The sequence below is a fragment of the Sebastes umbrosus genome, chromosome 6 (assembly GCF_015220745.1).
Source record: "Sebastes umbrosus isolate fSebUmb1 chromosome 6, fSebUmb1.pri, whole genome shotgun sequence".
NCBI classification, from domain to species: Eukaryota; Metazoa; Chordata; class Actinopteri; order Perciformes; family Sebastidae; genus Sebastes; species Sebastes umbrosus.
The window spans coordinates 24,907,605-24,925,143 of record NC_051274.1 but is presented as its reverse complement, the minus strand read 5'-3'; the positions used below and the strand labels follow the sequence as shown (position 1 = coordinate 24,925,143).

Genomic DNA, 17,539 nt, shown 5'->3' with positions numbered 1-17,539 from the left:
TCAGGAATATTATGTAATTTCCATAAAGTAGGCGCATTACATTAATGAAGGTTCAAGGGTTTAGAATGCAAGACATGGTGTTTTAAACATCAATATAATTGACAATGTAATTGTGATATTTAAAATCTGTGTAAACAAATATGGTGGAAATCATTAAAAAATATGTATTTCAAAATTGAATTATGATCAGCAGACTACATTGTGCTTGTGCTTTCTGTAAAGAGGAGGAAATCATCACTGTTCGTATTAAAAAACGGTGGGTGCTACACTTCCGCAACAGCGACATTGGCTGGGACGCCGTTCTCAGCTGTGACCACCGTATGAGAGCAGTGCAAAGCAGCGGCCGTGAGCTAGCCAGTGGGGCACACTCATATGCACGAACATGCACTAAAAGCACGCACCACCGGGCTGGCTATGTCAACAAAGCACAGAGAAGCTTGGATTACAACACACACAGAGGGAGAGCGACTTCATTCTGTGCTCAGGTAGACATAAGTCCTCTATATCACAGAGCATTATTATAGCAGCAAACAACTATTGCCTAAAGATATAGATATCTTTAGGCAATAGTTGTTTGCTGCTATAATAATGCTCTGGATTTCGAATTTAACACCTTTAAAATCAGCAGGCAGTAACTACATTGACCCACATTGATGGCTTCACTACGCAGATATATTAAAATTCATAACCAGCATACAGACAGACCCAGATCCACACACTGATAAAAGTCACTGAGCGGCTTCAAAATGGAAAATGAATCAGGAGTGTTATTACTGGCGGACCCAGTGCCATCAGATACGTGCTACTGTGTGGAGCAGCAGAGGCCTACTTGTGCTGTATGTCCTCTGACACGTGGTCTGACTGGCTTATATCCTCATTCTCATGTCTAATATGAAGAGGCTGTTTGCCTGTGCTGGTTTTTTCTTCATATCACTGCCACTAAATGCTTAGCAAAGTGCAATCTACACAGAAGCTCTATGGCTTTAGCCTCATCAGCCTTAATATCAGAAATAGAGTAAAAGCCTGCTGGAACTGGTTGGTGTCAGAAACATCTGGTGGCCAGAGGACTTTCAGGAAAATCAATAAGGACCCTGAGTAAATAACACATTTACAAAGATTTCTTCAGAGTGGGCGACAGGCCTAAAATTAGATTTTCCATTTCAGGCTTCTGCTTGGCCTACCTTCCTTTCCACAAATCTCACTCAAACAAGCGCTGTGGAGTGTGGAAAATAATGATAACTTATAATTAAACTAATCCAAAATGTATAGACATCTTCAAATATGTGTCAGCTTTGTCCAAAAGCATCGCTACAAAGCTTAATGGTCGCAACAACAGATTTAAAAAGCAACTTGATACCAGCAGAATTCTTCCCATCAGCAAACTTTTATCCCTGCAGCCTTTTACAAAACCGCTACCACAGCAAACCACGATACCCTGAGAACACTAACTGTACGTTTGATGACACCATGCTGAGATTATCAAATTATCGTGGATTATCATACTCACGCCCCATGATCTTCAGCCCGCTTTTGAACATGTTAGAAGATGTATGATTCCAGCGTGCCGTGACACCACAAGCCTTTTATCCCAGGTCAACCAGCAGCACCATCTGAAACCCTGAACGCTATGAAGCAGTCGTCCTACTAACGGGGGAGTGAACCCTGTTCTGGCAGTCTTACTATTTGGTTTGCTGTGAACTTTGCTCTTTGTTTTGGAACATGTAGTTCTATTCTCCTCTGCTCAGTTGATTTTTTGACAGATGTTGCTCAAGGACTGGACGAGCCTGATGCCTTATCTGGAAAAAAAACAAAAAACAGCATACTGGCTGTGTAAGGTGAAGAAATAACTTCCAAAAGACACAAGAGTACTGTGTTTCAGGTAAATGCATTACTTTGTAGGGGCATTGTCATGTCACATAATCAGCAGTGTGAGGAAGATTTGATCATTTATTGTGTTTGTTAAGGCCAGTCTCTTGTAAAAATGAGCTTACACAACTGTAAATCCAAACTGCCGTGCTCTATCAGTCCAGGCTCAGACCTCAAGTCAAACGTCACTTCAAAAGTCAATACTGAGTCACATGTTACTACATGTGCAATGACAATTTGTACTGACTTAACCCGAAACAAACACATCATTTAATCTTATCTAAACTAAGCCTGGATAGGATCATTTCATTCAGGGCTTGAACGATGAAAATCAATATCTAAGCAATGCAATCATCTTCCTTAAATGAATCCTTCACCCACGCTATATGATTAAAATATTTTTGGTAGCGATTCTGACATCACTGTATCTGCTTTCTATATTGCTGGTTCCCAACCTGGTCACCAAACCTTCAAGGGGGGGTCACGAGAACTTCTTGATTTTAAGGGGTGTAAACAACTATTACAGTTGGCCTACAGTATATCTCTGCATTGTATTCATTTCTGTGAACAAAACTAAATGAAAGTGTTATTTTTAAAGCTTGGATTATTATTTAACATATAAACAGGAATAAAAAAATTAAAAAACAGCAGACAGAATTGTATTAAAAGTTCTTAAAAATAACAGGAAACTCATCTCTGGTGTAATATTCACAGGAAATAATCTGCTCAAAATTCATCCAAATGGCTGCGTTCACTATTTGGGGTAATTGTACGGTTTATCCGTTTTTCTGTAATGTTATTGTTATGCTTTGAATATAATGTGAAATATCCATAAAATATGTCACTCTATATGATATAGTTAATGTCATATATGTTGTACCTAATGTTGTAATAGCTTCTTTTAAACTAGCTTTTGATGGTCACCAGTCTGCTACACAAACAGTGATAGCAGCAGCCAAGCCAGCCAGATGTCTGCCCGTCTGCTTAGTATGTCTACTGGCTTTACTACAGATTGCAACGACATGTGGTACAATTGTAGCAGCGTGGCCACGGACCTATACCGACTGCATGCGTGTTGTCTTTGCACGTGATCATTTTACCTTTCTGGGAGGTAAACAGTGAAATCGCCACAGTTGTCCACTATGAAGCAGCCATATTTCATTCAAGACGAAGGACACTGTATGGCTAATCTTATTTTCGAAATCTGATTAATTTTCAATAGATAAGAATAGCTCTATCTTAAAATAATAACAGCATCATCACAGACATGCTAGCATTGACAGAAACTGCATCACTTGATAAATAAAGCATGTCCTATTTAGCTGGTTTACCTGTTGGTATAGTGATGTGCAGTAGGGTGAATAGAGAGAGCAAAAAAATCAGGGAAGGAGAGGAAGCAGCTCCTACCTCCTGCTACATAAACGCATCAGATGGTGAAAAAAGCTACCAGTGGTCCCACCAGCTCCAGCGAGATAAAAAAACGTCTCCTCAGGGATGAAGCCCTGTTCTGATGCACTCCCTGAATGAACCGGAGGAGGAGGAGGAGGAGGAGGAGGAGGGGATACAGGGGGTGGAGGAGGACGGCAGCCAGGCCGGTATTCCAGAGATATGATATACAAGCAGTCGTACAGAAACAGCGTCCTGTTGTACAGGCGAGCCGCCTGGCTGTAAAGGATCAGAGCTGGAGGAGGAAGAGGAGAGAGCCCTGCTGCTGGAGGATGCGACCAGCATTTAGTCCTTTGTGCGTTGTGTCAGCAAGGATTACCACCGTGGAGGAGGAGGAGAGGAGCGGAGAGGGATGAGGACAGCCAGGGAGAGCGGCTGCCCGACAAGCACTGCATTCAGGTCGACGTACCCTTGCTCTCGCATAAAAGCTGGCCAATGGGCTCTGCTCCGCATAGAACTCCTCTGATGCTATATTCCATCACCACGGACGTGAGCGTCAGTGACACGCATGTAAAGCCAACACGCTGTGTTTACTGATCAATATGTACAAACACATCAAATCTCTACATAAGGATGTATAGCCCTGTCTTTCGTAGCGGGGACAGCTTTGCTATACTGCCAATGAGCAGACGAGCAGAGGACAGAGGGGAGGGGGAGGGGCAATATGTTTCAGGGGGAGGGTCTGGGTGTTGTTATTTTTTTTGGGTGCTTGTATGGGGGGTGCACAGGGAAAGGAATAGGGGAGGGGCTGGAGGAGATTTTGATTTTGATGAATGGGCACCTGCCATGATCCTCATTTTCAGTGGCAAACTGGCTTGTGCAACCACTGCTGGTGGGCTGGCAATACCAGCCCAAAGTCTCCTGCAGGCTCACACAGGAAAGAGGGAAGTGTGTGTGTTTCCCAATGCTTTCCTAGCCTTGAACAATACTCTTTAATGTGTCCACAGCTGTGGGAGACCTCTACAATATGGTTGCCAAAAACAGCATTCTGTCTGGCACACGCACATGAATATACAGCTGGTATTACCAGGACATGAGTGGCTAATGAATGAACGGGGGGGTTTAGGAAGTGGTCGAGACCTGCATGCTTATAATGAAGTTTATCACACCACTCTCCCATCTTGTAAACAAAGCTGCTGCTGTCTGTGTAATAGACTTGCTGGTCTACATCGTACAAAAGGGGGCATTCATTCATGCAGCTCCTCTTCAAATAGACAGTGACACACACACATGTGATGGCAGTCATCAGACCGGGAAGACCGTTGAGATAATGGTTACAGCTGGGGGAAAAACACAAAGCTGAGACGCTGGCACACAGCTGTGAGGTGTGTCTGATCAATCAATCATTCTGGCAGGTAACCAAACATTGTTTGGACCCTCTAGTAAATTACAAAAGAGTAGAGGGAACAGCCAAATCCATGTCAAATACTCTGTTCCTGTCCTGTGTACTTTGGCCTGGACTACTTGAGCAAGCCATCCTTACTGTTCAGGCTAAAGCCCAAATCAACTCTGCCTTGTGAATTCAAACCTGACTCACCACGATGGCATGTCACCCTTTACCGCACTTATATATAATATTAGAGGGTAACTCTGTATTTTTCAACCTGAACCCTATTTTCCCATGTTTTTTGTTTATAGGTGAGAGGAGCCTACAGAGAAACGTTTTTCCTACCTTTCTCTTGATCCGGTCTGTTTGTTATTGTGTCCAAGTCCCTCTCACGGAGAAGTCTCGTTGTGAAATCTGAATATCCGTATACTCTGGTTCAAATAAATACGGGCGGCCATCGAATTCAAAGTCCTCATCCACATTGTCGAGATCATCTAAATATTCAGCCATGACATTGAAAATCTTGTAGATAACACTAAACTATGCTTTCTGTACTCCAACAAAACAAACTCTGCCCGGCTGGCACTTGCGTTTCCACCATGGATGTATTCCACTATTCCACCGATGTCTTCCGGCAACACGTCACCTCGCCAGATTTCAGAACGAGACTTCTCCTTGAGCGAGACTCTTTCCATAATGTTGTCAGACACTTATAATAACAATCAGAGCCCGTCATGGCAAAAACAAGCACTTTTAGTGGACTTAAATGACCGTCTTGCCCCGAGAGTACCATATTGCAGCTTGTGAGCAGCTGCTGTCTGCAGCGCTCTCCCTAAATACTGGACCAATTTCAGAAATTGTTGTCGCCATTAGTGCATTAGACACAAAAACATGGGAAAATAGGGTCCAGGTTGAAAAATACTGAAGTTACCCTTTAATCTAATCAGGACCAGCTGCTTCAACTGTAGGTACTGGATCCTATATCCTCTAACAAACTGCTGCCACAGGCACCAAATATTCTCACAGAGATCAATGACGTTTACTCCGTCCATGTCAAACCAAATGACTCTCTAGAGGAAGCTGTCATCTTTGTAACTATTACAGGACTGGCTTGTAGCCAGAGGGCTGCCGGTCTAAATCCTGAGTCCAGCTGGGAAGATCCTAAACAAGTCTCCCTTCTTCAACATGTGTCAACTGACCATTAAGCAACGCTCGGGTTGAGCCATACAGATTAAATCTTCTGTCACAGGATAAGTTTGATTTTGATATCGATGATATACTGTATATCATGATATGGTGCCTTTTCTGGAAATTCAAATCAAAACTGTCTGCAAATTTGTATCGTTTCATGCTATACATACTGTATATATAGACAGTATATATCATATTACCCAACCTTAAAGGGATAGTTCAGGTGTTTTGAAGTGAGGTTGTATGAGGTACTTATTCATAGTCAGTGTATTACATGTACCTACAGTAGATGACGGTCAGCATGCCCCCAGTTTGGAGAAACAGATAGGAGTTACCACACGGAAGCAAAGCAATGTACAGCTGTGGACGGGGCCGGCAGCAAAACATATTTTAGACACCAAAAAGAAAGGCTTACCTAACTTAATCGATATCCGTTTAAGTTCACGCTATATCTAGAATATTTTGGCCACTTTACCTTGCTGTCAGACAGTCCTTTCCGACGGGGAACTGAACTGAAAGTGAAACACATACTGTATAAGCTCTATTCAAAGCCACCAGACTCAGTTGTTAAAAATAGCATAGATACATTTCCCTTTCAGTTCAGTTCCCCATTGGAAAATATTCAAAATATAGCATACACTTAAACTGATATTGATTTTTTTAGGTGGGCCTTTCTTTAAGTTGACTAAAATACATTTTGCTGGCGACCCCGTCCACAACAGTATATTGCTTTGCTTCCATGAGGTAACTCATGTCTGCTTCTCCAAACAGGAGGCATGCCAACCGTCATCTACTGTCGGTAATACATTGACTTTGGATAAATGCCTCATACAACCCTACGTCAAAACACCCAAACTATCCCTTTAAGCAAAGCACAGTGCAGCAGCTCACTGGTCAACAGTATAATTTGGCTGAACTGAATTGCTAAAAATTTCTTAATTTAACAACAGAGTACTGGCCTATCAGTGTCATCCAGTAGAGATATAATGGATATGAGGGGGGGGGTTTCTGATTACGTATTGTATAACTGCATCAATATCACTGGTTAAAGGAATATTTAAAAAGCATGTACATCCAGACGATAAATACTAGGTACTGGACAGAAGAATATGTAAAAGACGGTCTGCACAGAGTCTGCCCACTAGATAATGCTCCCATGCAATTAAATCTATGTTCATGGAAGCATTATCTAGTGTACAGACTCTCTTTTCCGTCTTCATTATCAGCGGTTGCCTACTAAAACTTTAACCTAGACTAATTCTAAAACATTTCATTTAATTTCACGTGCATCAGGTTCAGAGGTTTTCTCCACCAAGAAGAATTACTCTCCAATGGATAGCTTAATTTCTTTCTGCAACCTCAGTCAAAAAATACATGTTTTAGCCTGCGGCTAAGAATACTGGTTACTATGTGTAAAACTATCACTCTATTGTAGTGACAGGTACTGTCAAGCTCCACATTGGAATATCATGCCATGTCTGTGAGCCAGGAATGACTTTTCCTTTTAAATTATAGTCGGATAGTTTTCTTGATAAACACACTGCATGTTTGAAAAGTGACGTGGAAACACAGTTAGCATTCCTCAGTCAAACAAAAGGTTGCTATAATCCAAAAGCTAGCTTCTGTACTGTCCTTGTGCTGCTGCAACACCAAATTCCCCCTTAAGGGATTAATGAAAGCTTAACTTATCTTATCTTTGCAGTTATCGTTGTGGTGTCCATTAATTCATTTTTAAAAATGTCTCTAAAATAAGCCCCATACACATAGTCTGGAGGAATTCATTTGCCTTTCAGTCTTAAACTGCTAAAAAGAAACATGTGCAGAGACAAATGCATACCAAGAATTTATGAGAAAAGGTCTATTCAGAGACCAAGCGCTAAAATAGACAAAAACAGGCGCTGTACCTTAACAGAGAGATGAAGAGAGCGGAAACCCCTTTCCAAAAAAGTTATCCCAAGTGTGTAAAAACTCTTACCTTGATAATTTCCATTCAATATTTTCCCCATTTCTTCTCAATCAACTTCTTGTTTTCTCTAAAACACTAGCCATGTCTGTGATGTAAGCCAGCAAGCATTCCAGGCTTGTTTATTGTGATTTAGATTTGTGGCGCCAAGCAGGGACAACAAGACAAAGAAACAGCAGATGACTGAAACTTTGCTTTCCAAGTAGGTGTGGCTGAGAGAGAGCAATCCTGACTATGTCCAGTTGCAGCTCCAGTGTGTGACAACTGCTGCTGGGCTCTGCTTCATCACTACCAAAATGACCAGAAAGTTGACAGGTGTAAAGGGTTAGGTCTTGTGTAACAAGAGCTCTTCATACAGCATATTGTCACAGTCCTTAACCAGTAGACTCTCAAGACTTTCTCAAACAGTGCTCATATCATGGATGAAATTGGTTTCACTTTATGCTCACATACTTCTGTACTTTTTTTTTTAGCTTAAGTCAGGTGACAACAACTGTTCCTATCATTCAACACAACAGACTGACAGCTTGTCTAATGGTGACATGTACAGTAAAAACAACCCCGGTAGTCAGATAGCAGAAGTTAGCTCACTTGCTAGCCAAGTCAAAGCACAGATACTATCTCTAATGTGGAGGCAGCGTCACAAATTTGTAATTACTTTGGATACTGTGAAGGGGTTCTTACGAAAGAGGGCAGACTTTTAGCTAATAGATCCCTTTTCTATCATTGAGTAAACTGACGACCCCCTGACTAACCCATATTATACCCATATTATATTCAGTGCATAACTATAACAGTATAGAACAACAACTGATAAACTGTACAATTAAACCAAATATTGAAGGCAATAACTGCAGGAAGTTTGTGTAACTTTTGAGCAGATTATTTCCTGTGAATGATGCATCAGAGATGAGTTTTCCTGTTATTTTTAGGGACTTTTTAATACAATTCTCTGTCTGTATTATGCATTTTTTTTATTTCTAACAATGATACATACTTAATTGGCTTCTTTTTTTTTGACAAATTCAGTGTTTTCTTCTCCCTGACACTTGGTCATTGTTCTATTAGCTCTTTGGTTGTTTTGCTGTTGAACAGAGAGGGAAGGCTCTGTGAACATAACTAGCTTGTGTTCAAGTCTTCATCGTGCCCTTTTCTAATATCATAAAAATTAACTTAATTTAGTTTTTTTAACTGCAGGAAGTTTGTGTGAATTTTTGAGCAGATTATTTCCTGTGAATGTTGCATCAGAGATGAGTTTTCCTGGGGTTTTTTTAGGACTTTTTATTATAATTCTTTGTCTGTATTATGATTTTTTATTTATAACAATCATACATACTTAATTGGCTTCTCTTTTGTTTTTACTACTAGCCCACTAGTCAAATGACACCGAAGTTAGCTCACTTGCTAGTCAAGTCAAAGCCCAGATACCACTATCTCTAATGTGGAGACAGCGTCACACCAAACCTCATTCAAAAATGTGCCAATTTTTAATTACTTTGATAATGTGAAGGGTTCTTACAAAAGAGGGCAGACTTTTTGCTATAATATTGTTACACGACACTAATCGGCTTCATCGGCATACATATAAACCCCAGACATTTCTTCTTAGAGCTCAAATGCCCGTTTCTAGATTGAACACATACTGTTAGAATCAAGTCAAACTGCTTCCTATCGCCCTCCATAATACAGCAAAATCTTAACGCAGTTTTGAATTGGGAATCTCTTTTGACAGGCAAATCATCTTCAGAGAAGTGACATATAATGTACAGTTATCTATCAATTCGCTATAACATATATAAAGACGCTCTGGGTAACAATAACTTGGCAATATTGAGAACTAAATTGGGATAATGCGTTACTACTAGCTTGTCTAACGTTGACGCTAGCTAGCTAACTCATGTTTTGGCCATCACTTATTGGTATAAAAACAACTTATTTCATGGTGTAGGTTAGCTAGCTACTTACCGGGCCTTTGTCAAGACTAAGTAAAATATAATTCCATGTCGTTGTTCACCGTCAACGCTGACATGGCTTGTTTTAGGACAAATAAGTACATAAAATATATTGGAAGGTTTTTGCAGCGCACAGCCACCATGACAACACGCCCATGCGTTGCGTCACTACTAATGCTGCCTTCACGTGTTCCTCGTTATAAGCAAAACAAATTCAACTGTAGGTTTGATTTCAAGCAGATAAAAAGAATCATCTTCACAGGTAAGATATGCTTTGCTGAAATTTTTGTAATTAGATTGAATAAAAGAGTGTTATGGAGGTAAGTGGAAGTTTTTGTTTTTTAAGATAATGGAGTAGCTTGCTGGGTTTTTGTGGTAATCGCATACAGCAGCTCTTTGAGTGCATCAGGTGTACTGTGTTTATTCAAAGCTTGTGAAGGGCTCATTGCACGGGTGGAATATGGTCTGTATACTATACAAGTTATATCATATTCCTATGGAGTCTATAGAAATAGTATTATAGTCTGTTAAGCAATTGTTTTGGGGGTAGTATACAGATCTTATTTTTTTAAATGGTTATCTTTTAGTCCTTATGTTTTAGTACTCATTACTGCAATAATTCATAGTGAGTATGCTGCCTCTGTTATGTTGCCGAATAGCTGTAATATGGACATATTTTTTAAATATTTTCATGAATAATGTATTTATAATACTCTTATTTCATTTCAAAATTTATTTCGAACATGTAGAATACAGAAAAATAAAGAAAAAGAGAATGATCATACCAACAAGTGGACAGCCAGAAAGAAGTAGTATTTACATACAATGAAAAGCATAAGAAAAACAAATTGTCAAACACTTGATGCCTTTATATACATATTTGAAAAGGAGTGAGAAGAAGTACAAACTTATTTAATAATAATTATTACCTTTTATCTCTGTCATACAGAAATATAAATTAATTACTGATATAATTATCAATCCAGAACACCAATTCATTACTTATAATACTTAATCACAATACCAATTCATTACTTACATATTTAACTTAATCTTATTGACTAGTTGTATATTTCATGTTTGCATTGCACTGAAAATGCATATGCAACAAACAAACACAAAATCTGCTCAATCTTGTGAAGGTCTCATTGCCTGGGGGGAATATGGTCTCAAAAAAGTATATAATGCAAGTCTCCTTCAAAAATAATCCAAGGCACACTGTAGGGTTTGTGCAAAATTAAAATGGCTTTATTTGGAATGGCAATACTCTGATGAAGACCCATGTCAGTGGCAATGCGTTGGTCATTTTAAATATTTATTGCCATGTCAAAAAAAACTTCAAATTTTATTGGGGGAGGACTCCCAAACTTGATATCTCCTAGTACCTTTTATTCACTGTCGAAATTCAGCATGCATCTCTTTATACTGCTGCATAATATGTAGGAGCATCACTACACTATGGGTAAATATACAAACACATCACCTTAACCGTGTAATGTTCCAGTTGGAATATTATTGGAGTATTATAGACCTACTATAGAAGATGCATAGCCCAAGTATAATAATATAGCAATAAAACCACAGTTGATTATGACTGACACAGTTCAAACATGCTTAAATAAATAATGAATATATAGGAATAAGTGGCGAGAGATTGCTGATACACACGCTAACATGTGAATAAGAGTACTGACACTTATTTTTTCCACTTCAAGCACTGAAATAAAGGTATTTAAATTTTGATTAAATTAAAATTTAGATTTAATTTTGCACAAACCCTACAGTGTGCCTTGGATTATTTTTTGAAGGAGACTTGAATTTTATACCTTTTTTAGGCTATATTACACCCATGCAATGAGCCCTTCACAAGATTGAGTAGATTTTTGTTGTTGTTGCATATGCATTTTCAATGCAAACATGAAATGAGAGAAATACATTCTTCGTGAAAATATTTAGAAAAAATTTCCATATTACTGCTATTCTGGCCTTCCTTCTACTCCTCCCTGCTGATGATAAATGCCATTTTATCTGTACAGTTTGATTTCCTTCTCATTCTGCAGCATAACAGAGGCAGCATACTCACTAGGAATTATTGCAGTAATGAGAACACATTTTCAAAAATAACCACTGTATATTACCTCCAAAATAATTGCTTAACAGTCTGGACTCCATAGGAATATGATATAACTTTTATAACTTTGTAGGAATATAGAATACGTTTCAACTTTGCAATGTGCAAATGTGCAAAACAAGAATCTACACAAATAATTTAAAATTTAAATCAAACAAGAAAAAAATGACCTGTAACCTGTTCAGTGGAGTTGCCTTTTTATGGAAAGTGCGAATATAAAAAATCCCCAAATCATCACTTGTAATTCTTTCTTTGTCAGGCCCCTGGAGGTGTTACATCAGTGTCTGTAAGGAATCACAGCTTAGCCATAAAGGCAATTCAATTTCACAGTATGATCATATTAATATTATATCTATATATGAAACACAGACGAAGGCTCATGTGAACGTGTTTATTAGAATCTTAATGAACTATTTACAAAATTTACAACATGGGAGTGGCAATTTCTAATGTCTAATTAATTTGCCCCACATGTCTTAAGGCTGTGGGTGGAAACTTGATCACCCACAGAGAAACCCACACAGCAGCAGATAATTATTAAAATTAAGCTTAGGAGCTTCTCAATGAAACCCTAATACAAAATTTGAATCTAAATACTCAAACACAGTAACTACTGAAAAATTATTTTTCCAAAAGCAGTGAATGAATAAAGGACAATCAATAGGCCACACCACACATATTGCATGCAAAGTAATGAAATGTTACATTAAAATATATACTGTAATGTCTGATAATGATAGAGCTTCTGGGCTTTCTGCTCTTTTGTTTCAAATTACTTTCTTCAGAAGGTGTTTTATGTTTTAGGGAGTTTCTAAGAGATAATATAAGATGACATAAACAATAATATACTGTATGTTACAGGAGAGTAACAAAAAAGAACAAATGAAAATGGTCAATACAAGGTGCAGTACATAGCCTAATTAAATTAATACATAATAATTTGAATTGATTTTATTTTTTTTAATTAATACAAGTTTTGCTTTTTGAAGACACATAATATACTACAAGTTGAACTGATTGTTGTGACCCCACAAATACTGCATTTAACAGGATCTACACAGTCTTTGAAGGTTTCTGTGCATGTTGGGCTTGATGGTTGTCTAATAGCGCCCCCTGCTGACAAATACCATGTTACACATATCAAGAGTTTTTGTAAATGTACACTTTTTAATTTCATGTTTTAAAAAAAATTTAATATAATCTTATATTATGGGCTATTTCATCTATATTGACTCTATTCAATTATTGAGTTATGTTCGTATCAAATGAAACAAGTATACAAACCATTATTGTTATGTTGTCATGTTACATTGATTGTGTAACCAGGGGTTCCCATCCTTTTTCCTTAAGGGAAACCTTTTCTATCATTGAGTAAACTGACGACCCCTGACTAAGGGACATATTTTATTGATATTTCATATTATATTCAGTGCATAGCAATAACAGTACAGAACAACAACTGATAAACTGTACAATTAACTGCAGGAAGTTTGTGTAACTTTTGACAGATTATTTCCTGTGAATGTTGCATCAGAGATGAGTTTTCCTGCTATTTTTAGGACTTTTTAATACAATTCTCTGTCTGTATTATGCATTTTTTATTTCTAACAATCATACATACTTAATTGGCTTCTTTTTTTTTTTGACAAATTCAGTGTTTTCTTCTCCCTGACGCTTGGTCGTTGTTCTATTAGCTCTTTGGTTGTTTTGCTGTTTAACAGAGAGGGAAGGCTCTGTGAACATATTAGCTTGTGTTCAAGTCTTTTTTAATATCTTAAATAATAATCCAAGTAAAAAAATAACAACTTCATTTAGTTTTCTTCACAGAAAGGAATGAAATTCTGAGATATAGGCCATCTGTATATTTTTTTAAAAAGTGGTCTTGCGCCCCTTAAAATCAAATCGTGCAGCTTTGGCGGCCCTTAGTGGGGGTCGGGACCCCCATGTTGGAAACCAGTGATGCAACCCATATGACAGCCATTGAACTGCCAGATTTTGAATGGAGATAAAGGTGCTGCTTTATCCCTTCATGTACTGTTACATCTCATATGAAAACTCAGAAATCTTTTTTACCATTAAAATCAAAAATGATTTGAACACTGTTCATTAAAATGACATTGAGGGGAGACAACCCATGAATAGGGTAAACAATTTAACTAATAGATATCGCCATGAAACTTCCAAAGTTGATTACTTACATCAAGACAATTATTTTTTGTATTACAAGTTTTCTGAAATTGTATGTTTAAATATGCAAATGAGGCATTATCTAATGCTAACTTTGGGTGAATTTTGGAGAAATCTACAGATGCGCAATAGACAAAGTAGTAAAATAAACACATAAATGTGCATTTTGTAAGTTTTCTTTCCACTAGTCTGAAAGAAGACTGTTGTCTTGAGATGTTATGGAAGCAAAATAGCCCAAAATCTCTCTTGACCAGTGCTTGTATTTGTAGTAGACTGGTTTTTGCCTGTAGTGTCTCGCCTTAAACCAATATTGGTCATCACATTGCAATCAAAGTGAACTTTGATCCAAATGAACACATGGGACATCAGCGTCAGTGAGTTTATTACAATCCAATGAAATACTATTTGGCTCTCCAAAGAAAAAGAAAAAAAATCTCAATGAACAAATTAACAGCGTGTACCGAGCAGAGTACAATGTTGACAATATAACAATAATGGTTTATTGATGTTTTTAGGTACCGGTGTTGTGCTGTGTCTTGGAGAACAACAAATACGGCAACTGTAGGTTAACCGTGTGTCCTTAGATGATGAAAATGTTGCCTACCTCTACAAAATGACACCAACACTTCTTACTTTCATCAACACATTACAGCAGGCTTAATACTGAAAAAATATGTCTGATTATGCCTTCAGTGTCACAGAGGAGGACCTAAACTAAATCTGTTCGACATATAAATAAGACAATAAATTAAAGCCAGTTAAAGCCCTCGGATAGCTTCGTACAAATACAAAGAGGTACATAAACTAGTGTGTATTAAAACAACAAAATTTTGAAATATCAGATTTAATTAATCACAGTGAGGGCAAGCTGCCAGGAGGTGCCAGAATTATCCCGAACACGTAGAAAAGTCCCATGAGGAGGTTGAGCTTGGCCGTCTTCTGGGGGATCTTGGCGTAGCATCGGCTGCGGAACTGCTTCTCCAGGGGGAAGGCCATGGGCAGCGTGAGCAGAGGCAGCGCCATGCTGATGGTGTAACGGGTGGCGAGGATGCAGAAGAGGACGTAGGGGACGAAGAGCAGGAGGTTGTAGAGGATGTAGGACAGCGTGGGGCCTACTAGGATGGCCAGGGTGACGATGCCCGCCTGCTTATCAGAGTCCATGTCTCTGGTGTTGTTGCTGTGGAGGATTGCTTCTGTGTTGAGGGCCAGCGGGATGGCGTAAACCAGCGGCAGCGCTGACAGGTAGCCGACCTGCACCGCGTGGGAAAACATGACCGCCAGTGGGCCAAAGGTGATGAGGATTACCACGTCTCCCAGGGCCACGTACTTGAGGCCAATGCCTGGAGAAAAAAAAAATGATGATGAACGAAATCAATGCTGCAGAGACTCCGTAGAGTTTGTCTTTCATAATGGCCGTTTCATAATTCATTTCAAATCATTTCTATTTATTTTAGACAGAAAAGGGTTAAGAAGTGTGTGCTCATTTGTAAATAATAATAATCCACGATTAAAAACTGGTATTCTATTAATTTATGGAGACATGCAAGGTAACACGGGCTGAGTTTTTCATATACAAATGGTCATTTTGTGGGTGAAGTATTCCTTTAAAAAACACTGGATCCGATACATCCCATAATGCAGCAAATATCATCTTTACATTCTGCCTGGTAAAAACAGTCTTTCCAACTCCAGTCCCGCAGGTTGTAACACAGGGTTTCTGTTATATTTGTAGAGTGAAAGCCCAAGCTGAGATAACCCCAATGACATCAGGGTTATTTTCTCAGGCTCGAAGAAGACAACTATGCAACTGGCTTCACAGGATGAGTAGCATTAACCTTGAGAAGGAAAACTAACCTTTATCTGTATCTGTTACAGTACAGTTCTACGACGGTGTGACAGAGTATTAGGGCAATTAGGTAAAAAAATTACAAAGCCGGCCAGTTATATTCAGAGAAAAAACTCGGAAAAGAATTTCCAAGAATTAAGTAGTAAATTTACAAGAAAAAAAACTTGGATATTCTGAGATTAAAGTCATAAATTTACGAGAAAAAAAAACCTTGGAGAAATAGTAGTGCAAAACCCAGGTAACGCCAGCCTCTGAATTTCTCACGTTACCACGATGTTTAACTGTGGCATATGTGGTGTGATGATTTTTTTTTTTAACATACAACGACCCCAATACACCTTTGTAGAGCTCCCCTATAATTACTTTTTAATCTATATGAGGAAAACAATTTTTTTAGGCAAAAACACACCAAAACAAAACTGGCCTGAATCGCAAAGTGAGGCTACAACAGATACTCCAAACTTACACTAAATCGTGTTTTATGGGTACCCACGAGTCTCCCCTTTACAGACATGTCCATTTTATGATAATCACATGCAGTTTGGGGCAAGTCATAGTCAAGTCAGCACACTGACAGCTGTTGTTGCCTGTTGGGATTCAGTTTTCCATGTTATATTTTTTATGCTAAATGCAGTACCTGTGAGGGTTTCTGGACAATATTTGTCATTGTTTTGTGTAAATATATACATACATTTGCATACAGCAAGCATATTTGCCCACTCCCATGTTGATATGATTATTAAATACTTGACAAATCTCCCTTTAAGGTACATTTTGCGATGCAATGCGATAAATCAATCAATCAATTAAATATTTGAATTGATTGACAGCCCTAATTTTTATATGTCTTGGGTGAACTGGTCATTCAACTGCCTTGAGTAAATAAAAGATGTACTTATCAGTGTTTGTTTTTCTGTCCTTTGGTAACAACACATAACGGAGTGACCACTTTCCTGGTATCATACGCAGATTCTTATTTTGGCTGGCATCTGGAGCCACTAACATGCAACGTTGCCAAGTGCAGAAATAATAAATAAAGACGTGTGTGCTTTTATTGACTGGGGCGGCAGATGATGAAGTGAGGCAGCAATCCAAGAGATTCAAGTTAATATTTTACTCACCTCCAGTGTATAAAAAAGAGCTGGACAGTCCCCCGAAGTAAATAAGGGCTAGGTGCTCCAGTCTAAGTGTAGACAGGAAATAGAGCAGAGTGGCGCACAAGCACCCCAAAGAATATAACAAGGCTCCAAACATAACGACATCCTGCGGTGCCAAGATTTCATCCACAAGAGTCCTGTCGTCGCTCTTCTTGTGGTCAATCCCTTTGGAGAAGTCATAGTAGGTGTTTACAAGGTTGCCTGCCCCGTGGACTACTAGGACAGTCACCGCGCACACCATCAGGATGACCAAGTCCACAGAGCCTTCCAGTTTGTACGCCAAGGCGCTCCCGAGGGCCACCGGCGTGAGCGAGGCACTGAAGCTCCACGGTCTCAGCGCTAGCACGTAGGCTGCACACTTCTGCCTCACATCCGAAGCAACGCGGGCCATCTTCGACATGTGGTCTGTGCCTGAAGGATGACTGACCGCGTTACTCAGTCCAGTCTGCCATTGTTGGCCATTGTGACCATTC

General features: G+C 38.9%; 2 protein-coding genes across 6 annotated transcripts in view; both read right to left on the bottom strand.

Annotated features, from left to right (window-relative positions):
* mib2 (MIB E3 ubiquitin protein ligase 2) overlaps positions 1-9,911 on the bottom strand; it is a 50,342-nt gene extending 40,431 nt beyond the window's left edge. For 2 of the 5 annotated variants that reach the window (XM_037773409.1, XM_037773411.1), the window contains exons 1-2: positions 9,759-9,911; positions 7,806-8,081 (exon numbers count right to left, since the gene is read on the bottom strand). In XM_037773409.1, the coding sequence (XP_037629337.1) occupies positions 7,806-7,836 (31 nt within the window). In that variant the 5' untranslated portion in view covers positions 7,837-8,081; positions 9,759-9,911. Of the gene's footprint in view, positions 1-1,507; positions 1,684-3,197; positions 3,902-7,805; positions 8,082-9,758 lie in introns of those variants that run through there. The other 3 variants (XM_037773412.1, XM_037773413.1, XM_037773410.1) reach the window with 3 other exon arrangements.
* Positions 9,912-14,428: 4,517 nt separating this feature from the next.
* Positions 14,429-17,539, bottom strand: part of ubiad1 (UbiA prenyltransferase domain containing 1) — a 6,793-nt gene continuing 3,682 nt past the window's right edge. The window contains exons 2-3 of the mRNA XM_037773416.1: positions 17,031-17,539; positions 14,429-15,403 (exon numbers count right to left, since the gene is read on the bottom strand). The exon at positions 17,031-17,539 is cut by the window's right edge and continues 115 nt beyond it. Of these exons, the coding sequence (XP_037629344.1) occupies positions 14,916-15,403; positions 17,031-17,539 (997 nt within the window). The 3' untranslated portion in view covers positions 14,429-14,915. The remainder of the gene's footprint in view (positions 15,404-17,030) is intronic.